This window comes from Haliotis cracherodii, unplaced genomic scaffold (genome assembly GCF_022045235.1).
Source record: "Haliotis cracherodii isolate W230 unplaced genomic scaffold, xgHalCrac1.p SCAF_21, whole genome shotgun sequence".
Lineage (NCBI taxonomy): Eukaryota > Metazoa > Mollusca > Gastropoda > Lepetellida > Haliotidae > Haliotis > Haliotis cracherodii.
In genome coordinates, this window is record NW_027266277.1 from 15,347,886 (window position 1) to 15,360,729 (window position 12,844).

The following is a 12,844-nucleotide window of genomic DNA, read 5'->3' on the forward strand; positions in this document are numbered from 1 at the left end:
GGGGTGCAATGTACGAGGGCCGGTCAAAAAGTCCGAAGCATAACAAATAAAACCAACAATTGTGGAAGCGTTTTTTTACTTATATTTTGGCATTGGAATCGTGTGGTTACAAGGTGTGACGTTGCTTATGTGAGTGATATCGATGCCCAAAGTCTTCAGCTGTTGCCTGTTCTCTGAAATACCTAAAATTAAACTCTATTCACTCACTGATTCAATATCGACCTGACCTTACCAGCCTCTTGGTTAAATCAACACACAATAGGATTTGTTATAGATGATTTATTAAAAGCATTCTCTCATTTCCATATTGGTGCTCTGGTGTAGATCATTCCTCTGAAACAGAAACATAGGATACATTAGTGTGTGCGCAGAATTTTATTCGCGAACTCCGGCTATATGATACCGAGGATGGGCTTTATGCATTGTACCAGTGGAATGGCTCGAACTCTGATCTCCAGTGTGGTGTACTGATGCTCTGACTATTAGGCTACCCCACCGACCTATAAGTTACATGGACAAATGCAAAAATATCACCGTTAAACAGCACGTCCTATAATGTTTAATAAGTGCGTATTTGAACTAATAACTATCATCAGCCATTCATGATGAACATTTGGACATGTAATCGCCCTACAAGCTGGAGGTTATCATTGAGGTTAAGTACAATAGGACACATGGGGTCAACTACTGGGACCCATGTAACAACTCGATATTGTGTGGATTTGAACATCCGTTTTTATTTCATACATTAATACTAGTGGACAAGGTTCCGTAAATGATGGCCCTTTAGGATTTCAGAATAGTGAGGTATATGTAACAGAAATTATACGAAGCATAAGAAATGCCTCTGGTGCTCTACCTCGAGGGCAGTTTTCCATCATTGATAATCATCCGTGGTGACGACGACGCCTATGACGATGACGACGACATCTCCGGTGACGATGTGCTCCTGTCATGTCAAATGCTAAGAGGGAACCTTAAATATTAAGAAACAAAGTCATGATTTCTTAAGATTACAATTCATGGTTACATTCTTTGCTGTTAATAATGCTTGCATCGTTTGACTGAAGTGAGTTAATTACAGACTGTTCAAATATGCGAGATTTAACTCCCGACTTAACTCACCCAGCAGCAGAAGTACCATCAGGAAAGATATCTTCATCCTTTACTTCTAAAACTAGCCTGCTACCTGAACGTTGATAAAATAAGATGACGAGGTTGTGAAGGTATACTATGTCCTCACAAACACTTTATATATATATACAAAACTGCCTGGAAGTATACGTGTGTATACCTTTCATAACACCTGCCGACTGTTGATGTTGACAACCACGTTTATTGACCAGGTACTCTCTATGTGTTCACCAGCACGCTGTGCATCAGTGCCCCCGACAGCGTCCCGTGGACTCTCTACATCATCACACCCACACCGGCAACAGCCGCCTTTAGCTGCTGGTAGAAGGGAGACACGTCTGTGAACATTGACGTGGTTGCTAGTGTCAACAAACAGCAAGTAGTCCCAAGATAACAACCAAGAGGGCATCCATACATCTTTTTTCTTGATGAACTTCCGAGTTTACTTGCATATAAAAGACCAGAAGGTAGGCGAAACACCATCAGGGTCTTCAGGGGCAAGTCTGCAGTCAGTCCCTCTTCAGTCAAACCTGGACGCTTCTTTCTTTCCATCATGAAGATCTCGTATCTGCTCGTGGTACTTTTGTTGGGTGAGTAGTTCCAGTGAAGTTAGTAGTTACATTAAAAACAATACAATTAAAATTTGAATCCCTTGAAACTTGAGGATCTCTTATCTTCTTGAAGTGACATTGTTTCCTACTTTTGATGGGCGAGTAGTCCGAGTAGATTGTGCTGGTTCATCTGGTCCTTCAATTTATTTGTCAAGGCAAAATACATGTCTGATTCGTGGAGTTATAAACCCTCCTTTGTTGTAAGTAATTAATGTACATTCAAAAAACAACATACATTTTACTTCGGAAAATAATTCTTCTATTGGGTTATTTTTCTTCCAGGATCTTTGTTGGCATTTGACATGACAGGCGCTCATCGTCATCGCCGATGTCGTCGCCATCGTCACAGACGTCACCGTCGTCATCGACACCATGGTTGACTTATAGGTGCATACTCCATGTGTAACACCTCACATGTCAGTAAGTACTTTGGAAGATAAACGTTACAGTTTGGTTCACGCCTTCGATGCGATTTATCATGAAGAGTTAAAAGCATAATACAAAATATCTACATTGGCGTTTAATTCGAATGTATATTACTGAGAAGGGTATAACAGAAAGTCAGCTATGCCAGTCATGGCATTTTATTATTAACTTCCAGTTGTGCAGATCTTTAATTGGATTACAAAAGGTAGTCATATTTTTCATATTGTTTTTTCAATATTGACAGATTTTGACATCATTTCAAAGATAAGAGATTTCTTTTTGTTTGTTTCAGGTCTTCGTCCGAAAACAACTCTAAATATACTTCGGATTAATGTACATGTACATATTCAATAAAACATATCTAAGCGTATCCTGTTTTGTCTTGATCATATTGGTTCATGTTAAGTAAACTAGGTACTGTCACAGTTTCACTTAATCTCTTCATTTTTCTCCATGTCTGTCAGTCTTAGCCATTTCAGCTTTACATGGCAGGGTGAGGTGAGGTGAAATGGGGTTTAACGTCGCGTCCACGATTATTGCACGTTTATAGTTACGTTCCTGGAAGTGTGTGTGTGTGTGTGTGTGTGTGTGTGTGTGTGTGTGTGTGTGTGGCTGCTTGTACTAGTCCGAACTAATTCCAAATTTATAGAGCTATCCAAACTAAAATACCATGCCTCAGTTTAAAATGAATACCCCACTCAGACAGAGTATACCCCAAGCCGACCAGCCCTTGTTTTACCCCCCGATTGCCGAGCGCCAGGCAGGGTAACAACAAGAACCATATGTGAACGTCTTTTGGCAAGGCGCGACGGGGTATCGAACCCAGGACCTTTCGCTTCCCAGGCGGACGTTCTACCACTAGATACATGGAAGGGAAATAACGGAAGGTTTGTACCCAGAGGATATATCACGATCCTAATCAACGTGGATTTCGGATTCAGATAAACCCATCAACCATGCATGCATCCTAACAGGGTGAGGCCACCCTGACCAATGGTTGACCTAATGACATTACATAGTTATTACGGGACGGTGGGGCAGCGTAAACGTCGTAGGTCCCTGTTTCACTATTTCCCCCATTACTCTTGTGTTATTAGTTTACGTCATTTACTTCCCTAAACACCTTCTCTGTAGTTATATTTGTCCATACAAGTGAACTTACGTTTCATCATTTCATTTAAATGTTTCTTGGTATGCGCAGCGTCCGCCCGGAGAGTGGAAGGTCCGGGGTTCGATCCCCGGCCGCGTCATACCAAAAGACGTTAAAAGATGGTTCCTGTTGTTACCCTGTCTGGCGCTCGGCATTAAGGGGCTAAAACAAGGTCTGGTCGGCTCGGAGTCAGTATACTGTGTCTGAGTGGGGTATTCATGTTAAACTGCGGCATGGTTTCTCAGTGAGCTAGCACTATAAATCGGCATCAGTCCGGACTGGTACACACACACACACGCACACACACACACAAACACACACACACACAGACGTGCATGCACGTCGTAACTCGTAAGTGCAATAATCTTGGACGCGACGTTAAACCCAATTTCACCTCACCACTTGGTATGCGCCGAATGCGAAATCTGGTCAACCGGAAGCGATATTATCTCCAAATATTACCATCATCATCAAACTTCAGAAAGGGGTTATTGAAATTGGATACATTGTGGTAGATGGTGTGTAAAATGTGTAGAGAAGTTGCCTTTGAAGGAGCAGCTGCAGCTGCAAGAGATCGACCACGGCACACCATCGACATCGTTTTCTGCTTATGTCATCATCAGAGTCTTAAGCCAAATTCTATGTGACATAATTTCCCACAGCATCCTATCCGATTGACTTGAAACCTGTTTTAGTTTTGTTTGTTTGTTGTTTTACGTTGTACTCAATATTCCAGCTATCAAACAGCGGCCTGTAAATAACCAAGTTTGGTCAAGAGAATCCAGTATTTGATAATGTCACCAAAAATACAAGCCGTCGGGGTACCAAGTCACTGAAGATGACCACCCGATCCATTTGGCCGCCTCTTACGATCAGCATAACCTGATGGGGATATCTCCTAACCCAGATTTGCCACGGGGTGCAAAGTACGAGGGCCGGTCAAAACGTTCTAAGCCTAACAAATAAAACCAACAATTGTGGAAGCGTTTTTAACTTTTATTTTTCAACATGATCTCCCTGCTTTTCAATACACTTTTCAATTCCAGTCAGGAGGCATTTTACTGAGGCCGACCTGGAATACCACTTGACGGCAGCTTTGATGTCATCGTTGTCGTTATAGTGCTTTTCATGAAGGTGTTCCTTCAGTTTAGGAAACAGATGGAAATTACTTGGTGAGAAGTAAGGAGGGTGAGGGTGCTTTTTCGAGCCAATATTGTCGCTCAGCATCCTCTGTGGGTGGAGAGGTGTGAGAAGAGGCACTGTCAAGAAGAATAGAACTCCAGTAATCAGCATTCCACGTCGAATCTTTTTGATAGCATCTCTCAGGCGATGAGTGAGTGAGTGAGTGAGTGAGTTGGGTTTGGGGGAAAGCCCGAAGTGATGCAGGTCTCAGACATTTACCACTTCGGTAAAACCCACGAGCACGGGTATGGTGCTGACAAACCTAGAAACATAACTGGGGCGAACCGGGATTCGAACCCACAATTAAAGGTTTCTGACGTGCCCAAGGGACGCAACTTTGCACAGCGAATCACGGCACCTTAGACGACTGGGCCACCCGTGCCCCCTCAAGCAGCAAATCAGCATAGTAGGCACCGTTAATAGTATTTTGCCTATCACAATGTTTGCGACAGTTGTGACATGTGGTCATCAATTGCTTGGTGAGTACTTTTCTCTGAAGTAAAGAACTTGCTGATTGCTCGGTACTCGTTCTTTTCCATTTATGTGTCCATTTGGACCCCTATCACGTTCAACTGGCTGTCAGTAATATACAAACGGCCTTTACAGACCAAATACACTTGCACTGAACTAATACAAAAATGTACCACTTTGACTAGTTCACTTTGTTATGGCCCATAGTTGAAAGTTAGTCAGGCTTAGAAATTGACCAGAACTCGAATGTAACAATCGCTGCACACGGACGTCTGACTGTACAGTACCTTTCCAGTTGTTGCTTTTGTCATCCTTCATTTACAAATGGTGACGATGACGACGTAGACGCTTGTAATGATGGCGACGACTACTTCGGTGATGATGAGCTCCAGGCGTCTGGTGAAATGGCAATAGTGAACATATAACATCTAATATGTGTATGGCTTGACTTGAGGAGGTTGATTAACACTGTTGTTTTCAGTATTATGGGGCCGCTATTGGTTTCCTCAATTGTTAAAATGTTTGTATCGTGAGATAACAACAAAAGATTTATGGAAAGTAGCCGCTCACTCGTATTATCAGGGAGGATGACTTCATGTTTCTTTTTTTTTATAAATATGTGAGTATTCTGTTTTGAATGTTTTTGTTGGGTGTTATAGCTGCTCGGAACAGTATTCCAGTTATATCACGGCGTGTCAGCTTAATCATGTGGAAGGAATGTCCGAAGTGATGCAGGTCTTAGACTTTTACCACTTTGGTGCAATCCCCGAGCACAGGCATGGTTTTGATAAACCTAGAAACATGGTCATGGCAAATCTGACTCGAACCCGCCATCATCAGTTCCTTGCAGGCCCAAGGGACACAACTATGTATATATTCTGTCTTGAGCTAGATGACGGAGTACTTGTCTGACTATCATTATCCCGGCACCGTGCGACCAAGCTAGTAAGCACCGTTATGTTCGACAGTTGGAACTTTGCATTTAGATTTTGACATCGGATAGGTTCCCACATGACAAATCTGTACTTCATTTGCCATTTGCGACTACAAAATAATTTTAAAACAAGCCACGGGTTGATACGTTGAATTCGACTTGTCACAGGTAAAACATATTGCAATTGATAGATTTACCAGGATCAAATAAAGAGTTCGAACCATACAATTCGGCGTTCATCTGCTGTTTCCAACGTTTTCGTGTCTATACCTTCCAAGGCTACTTACTACCTGTTAACGCTGGCAACCACGCTGTTTTAACATCCTCTACACGTGACCTCCGCGGTGTGACCTCTGCTGTGAATCAGCGACACCGACAGCGTCCCAGTGCCTGATCTTCATCATCACACCGACATCGTCAACTGTCACTGATCAGCTTGTTTCCGAAAGACATGCCGACTAAATTAACATGATCGTTTGTATCAACAAACAGCAAGGAATCCCCAAATAAAAGATATAAAAAGACACAAAAAATAATATTCTAAGAAACTTCCGAGTTCACTGGTATATATGGTATTTGGTGGTAACTTAAACACACCAATCTGAAGCTTGAGTCAAACAACGCTTTATTCTGCTCAACATGAAGATATCTTCCCTGTTAGTGGTGCTTTTGTTGGGTGAGTACACCAAGTTGATTGTTGTTTTCATCGTTTTACGTAAAAGATGCACACCGCTACCCTGGAGATCTAACTCCAAATAGGGCGGTCGGGTAGCCTAGTGGTTAAAGCGTTCGCTCGACACGCCGAAGACCAGGGTTCGATTCCCGACATGGGTACAATGTGTGAAGCCCATTTCTATTGTCCTCCGCTGCTAAAAGCGGCGTAAAACCATTTTCACTCTAGATTGCTGTTTTCACCGTTTTACCTAAATGCACACCGCTACCCTGCAGATCTAACTACAAATTATGTACTTTGTTTTTCTTTCAGGATCATTGTTGGCATTTGACTTGACTGATGCTCATCGTCATCGCCGATGTCGTCGCCATCGTCACAGACGTCACAGTCGTTATCGACATCATGGTTGACCTATAGTTGTGTATAGTGTACAGATATGCTATGGTACATTTTATATGTACGTCTAATTTTTATTTACAGTTAATTTATCTTTCTTCGGTAATTAATACAGTAGTACATGTAGGTGTATCCTTACAACGAGTTTTTGTTAGGGTTGAAGCCTTCCTAAAAACGTATATTAGTATCCATTCAGCGATAAAACAAAGAGGATATTTTAGTTGGGAAGTGTGAAGACACAATCAATTTTTAAAATCGAGACATGAGTAGGCGTTCTTTGACCATATTTTTACAAATCCTTAAGATAAGAAATTACTTTGTATTTTGTTTCAGATCTGTGAAGGAAAATAATGTTACGTCTGTATGATGAACACGCCATTCAATAAATCTATTTAATTCAATGTCAATGTACCTCGTGTTTTATCTTCGTGGCGTGGTTGTTGTTTAAGGAAGCAATGTCCTGTCACAGTTGGTACTAGTGTCACCAGGGGCGGTGGGGTAGCCTAGTGGTTAAAGCGTTCGCTCGTCACGCCGAAGACCCGGGTTCGATTCCCGACATGGATACAATGTGTGAAGACCATTTCTGGTGACCCCCGCCGTGATATTGCTGGAATATTGCTAAAAGCGTCGTAAAACAATACTCACTCACTATGTCCAATTGGCTTTCACTATTTTCGAACTTCAAGAGAAAAACGTATCCTGCCCCTCCAGTGTTACCGTCACAAACACATGCAAGGCAAGTCAATTGTTCACCTGCAAAAAAACGGTAACATATGGTACAAGTCAATATAGAGTATTGTATTGGACATCGTGTTGTTATTGATGCGTTAAACTTGGTAATTCCCTCCACATGACTTGCTAAAACTTTTTGAAAGCTTTGTTTTACTTGAATCTTGTAACCTTGATCAAACAGCTTTTAAAGAAGAATCGTATGAGGCTCTTTGAAGCCTTGGTAGACAGATCCGAGCATGCACGATTGTACCTTAAACGTTGTGAGATATAGACACCACAGGCTAGAGCTGCTGAAATATTGCTCGACATGAAGGGAAAGGTGACTATTCGAAAGTTGACATCATCCCCCTTTTCATACTGTCTTGTAGGGAGTATTTTGTTTTCTTAATCTATATCAAATATGTGAAACAAACGAGGAAGTCTCACCGGTCCCCTTTATTTCTAGTTCAGGCGGACAAATCAGTACAAGGAAATTTGCTATTTGATGGTTTTTAAAAGATATCAGATCATCAACATGCCTGAAGCTAAAGAAGCTTAAGTGAGTGAATGTTGTTAAACGCAATATTGGGCGGTCGGGTAGCCTAGTGGTTAAAGCGTTCGTTCGTCACGCCGAAAACCCGGGTTCGATTGCCGACATGGGTACAATGTGTGAAGCCCATTTCTGGTGTCCCCCGCCATGATATTGCTGGAATATTGCTAAAAGCGGCGTAAAACCACACTCACTCACTAAACGCAATATTCCAGCAACACTGTAAACATCGCAGCTATGTGTCGGAAAATAATCGAATCTGGACCGGGGAAGCTATTCACTGAAATCATAAGCAAACATCTATAACCTCACCAACCCGTCCATTGCAATCGCCTTTTACGATAAACATTGCTTACTTGAATCAGTTTTTAACTTTTTGATTTTGGCTTTAATTAATCGTTAATAAAACATTAGCAATATTCAAGCAATATCACGGCGGGGGACACCAGAAATGGGCTTCACACATTGTACCCATGTCGGGAATCGAATCCGGCTCTTCGGCGTGACGAGCGAACGCTTTAACCATTAGGCTACCTGACCGCCCCCAATTGGACATAAAGTATAATAACGAACTGACGGATATTACCAATTTTGGGGGGTCCCAGACATTTGCTGTAAATAGGCTGTATGTGTTGCTTATAACGAGGTACGGTTATAACTAACTAAACTTAGGGTTCGTTATAACCGTAGTTAACTGTAATTGATAATTTTTTTTCAATGTTTTTTATATCTTTAAACTTTGACATTTCCAGTGGGCAAAAAAGTCCCATTTTCCTATCTTGGTGGGACGATTATTAATAGGAAACACACGAGGATTAACGAGGGGCGTCTATCAAGGCTTAGAGATGGAGATGGGCCTGGAGTCATAAAGCGGACTAATGGTCCCGCTTACACCTGATCATGATGAGGTGAGGTGAAATTGGGTTTAACGTCGCGTCCAAGATTATTGCACTTATATAGCAACGTGCATGCACGTGTATGTGTGGCTGCTTGTACTAGTCCGGACTGATGCCGATTTATAGTGCTGGCACACTGAGATACCATGCCGCAGTTTAACATGAATACCCCACTCAGACACAGTGTACTGACTCCGAGCCGACAAGTCCTTGTTTTAGCCATTTAATGCCGAGCGCCAGACAGGGTAACAACAAGTACCATCTTTTAACGTCTTTTGGTATGACGCGGCCGGGGATCGAACCCCGGATCTTCCGCACTCCGGGCGGACACTCTACCGCTAGACCACGGAGGCGGTCTACACCTAATGAAGGTCAACTAGTCCTGAAATGTCGTTAGAAACAATAAAGAAACTGCTATCCATACAAGTTTAATGTCTGCGTGCTCTGTCTAAATAACAATAAATGATTTGATGTCAGCAGTTAAACAGTTAAACCAATGCTCCATTTCATCCCGATTTTTGCCGCTCACATTAATCATGACGTTTACTAACCAATGATAGGGGATTAGCATCGCCAAACAATTACAACTACCTAATATACATAACTGTTTGTGCATTGAGATTATTTGACACGTTGTGATTCACGCTGAAAAGCATGTTTTTAGAATTTAAACACATACAACACGTGTTGTAATCTAAACCTGGTTAGGAATGGGTTTAAATCCTATACGGCATACGCATTTAGTGTATCTATCTGAACACGCTCAGGGTTTAAACACATGTTGGTTGGTGGATTTGTTATTTAACGCCGCACTCAGCAATATTCCAGCTATATGATGGCGGTCTGTAAATAATCCAGAGATTAATATCATGAGTATCGATCCACACAATTGGAATCGATGACATTCATCAACCAAGTCAGCGAGCCTGACCACCCGATCCCGTTAGTCGCCTTTTACGGCAAGCATGGGTCGCTGAGGACCTATTCTACCCCGCATCTTCACGGGTCTTAAACACATTTAATAAACTTATCTTACCACAGTCTGAACACGATCTTAACGACACATCCCCATATATATGTTTAGAATTTAAATAAAAATAAATTGCATATTATTGGGCATTGAGTGTAATATTAATAAGATATATTGAAATTAGATGTGCAATACGATTCGCAGGCACTGCAATCACAAATACCACCAGTAATTAAAATGAACCTGGTACAGTATTAACATAATTATTTACAAATAGACCAAGCTAAGATAGTGGCGACATTTGAGACGTCAACAATCACCGCTGCACTGATGGTAGAGTGAAGAACTTCAACTCAAGAGGTTGCAGGTTCGTATCACGAGAAAGGTTTAAAAATTGTTTTGTTCATAAATGTGCTGTTGCTGTACGACTAACAACATTTCTGTCATAACTGAACCTGACAATGAATGTATACAGTAAACTACGGTTAAAACGAACTCAAAGGAACAAGTAATTTGTGTCTGTTATAACCGTAGTTCGTTATAAGCATATATACAGCATAACAACAGCACATTTTATGGACAAAAAGTAAGTTCGTTATATCAGTCAGTTATAAGCGTGTTCGTTATAGCCCTAGTTTACTGTATTTCAATACTACGATATGCCCCCATTTTCTTAAGGTTACCCCTAAACTTCTCTGTTCCCATTTACAGCTGATAAAAAGTACATACAGAAACCGCCCTCTTACCTGCAGTGAATATCAAGGTCGTGGTGGGGTACGGGTTTTCAGGCTTAATTGTTAGACACAACTCTAAACATGACCCATAATGCATCAGGTGAGGTGAAATGGGGTTCAACGTCGCGTCCAAGATTATTGCACTTATATAGCGACGTGCATGTACGTGTGTTTGTGTGTGTGGCTGCGTGTACTTGTCCGGACTGATGCCGATTTATAGTGCTAGCCCACCGAGATACCATGCCACAGTTTAACATGAATTAGGACACTCAGACACAGTATACTGACTCCGAGCCGACCAGTTTCAGCCCCTTAATGCCGAGCGCCAGACATGGTAACAACAAGAACAATCTTTTAACGTCTTTTGGTATGACGCGGCTGGGTATCGAACCCCGGACCTTCCGCTCTCCGGGCGGACGCTCTACCATTAGACCACGGAGGCGGTCCCATAACGCATGAACGTTGTGGGACAAGGAAGGCACTTAGGTTTGTTTTTAGGATCTAAACACATGTTTAACAGTACAGTTGAACCATTGGGCTTAGAATCCAGCTCTCTCACATTCTTCCTTGTTGTGTGAGCTGGATCATTGTGTCCCATCGTACTCCTTTGGCATAACATCAACCACTGGTTTGCCTGCTCCAACTCTATTATTTACATATGGCTGACTGCCGCGAAAGACATGTACATGTAGACTTTATCCCGCATGAGTTGATTGAGTATATGTGGCCTGGCTTATGTCAGTGTCATCGTTCCCCAGCGACTTCAACCTTTGCCTGTTCTACATAAGAAAGATGTACCCGGGCACACTTCAGATACAACTCTAATATTAAAGGCACAACAAAACCTCTATTCACTCTCTCATTTTGATTTGATTCAATAATGACGTGACAATACCAAAATACTAGCAAAAATCGAGACAAGATAAAGTTTGGTACAGATGTTTTATTAGAACCTTTTGGTCATGAACATGTTCGTATGCTCCTGTGTAGATCATTGCTCTGAAACAGAAATATAGATATAGGATATATCGGTGAGTGAGTGGAATCATATTGGAGTATTCTGGTCTTGTTTTACCAGAAATGAGCTTTATACATTGTACCAGTGTCGGGAATCGATCTCGGTTCTCCAGTGTGGTGTGCTAACGCTTTGACCATTAGGCTACCCTACTGCCACATATGGACAAATACGAATAGCTCATAAAACACCACATCCTACAATGTTTGTTACTGTATAATAATTATATGAATTAATCATATGATAAACCATGAAATTGCCCTACCAGCTGGACACATCACTGTGAGAATAAGTACAATAGGACACCCATATTGTTTGGGGCCCAGTCGTCTAAGTTGTCGAAAATCACTGTACAGAGTTGCGTCCCTTGGGTAGGCCAGAAACCCTTGATCGTGGGTTCGAATCCCGATTCGTCTAGATTATGTGTCTAGGTTTATCAGCACCGCACCCGTGCTCGTGGGTTTCACCAAAGGTAAACGTCTAAGACCTGCGTCACATCGGGCTTTCCTCCCACATTAAGATGGCACACCGTGATATAACTGGAATATTGTGTGGCAATGAACATCCACATGTCTTTGAAGCATCGCTACCAGTGGACAAGGTGGGGTATATGATACACCCTTTAGGATTAAAGATGTTTGATCTAACAGAAATAAAAGGAAGAACTTCCTCTTAAGAACACAGGCAATGCCTTGGGTACTCTACCTCTACACGAGCTCAGTGAACCACCATTGATGATCATCCGTGGTGACGACGACGATGACGTCTGTGGCGATGACGACGACATCTCCGGTGACGATGTGCCCCAGTCATGTCAAATGCTAAGAGGGAACCTTAAAGATCAAGAACACAAAGTCATGATTTCTTAAGTTCACAGTTCATGGCTGCATTGTTTGATGTTGATAAGACTTGCATCGTTTGGTTTAAGTTGATTACAGTCTTTTCAGATATACAGATATAACTACGGTTAATCTCACCCAGCAGTAGAAGT

The 12,844-nt window shown here is 41.9% G+C and overlaps 1 protein-coding gene across 1 annotated transcript in view; it reads right to left on the reverse strand.

Annotated features, from left to right (window-relative positions):
* Positions 1-12,640, reverse strand: part of LOC139471009 (uncharacterized) — a 162,564-nt gene extending 149,924 nt beyond the window's left edge. The window contains exons 1-2 of the mRNA XM_071253313.1: positions 12,559-12,640; positions 4,384-4,580 (exon numbers count right to left, since the gene is read on the reverse strand). Coding sequence (XP_071109414.1) covers positions 4,384-4,580; positions 12,559-12,640 — 279 coding nt within the window. The remainder of the gene's footprint in view (positions 1-4,383; positions 4,581-12,558) is intronic.
* Positions 12,641-12,844: the final 204 nt, after the last annotated feature.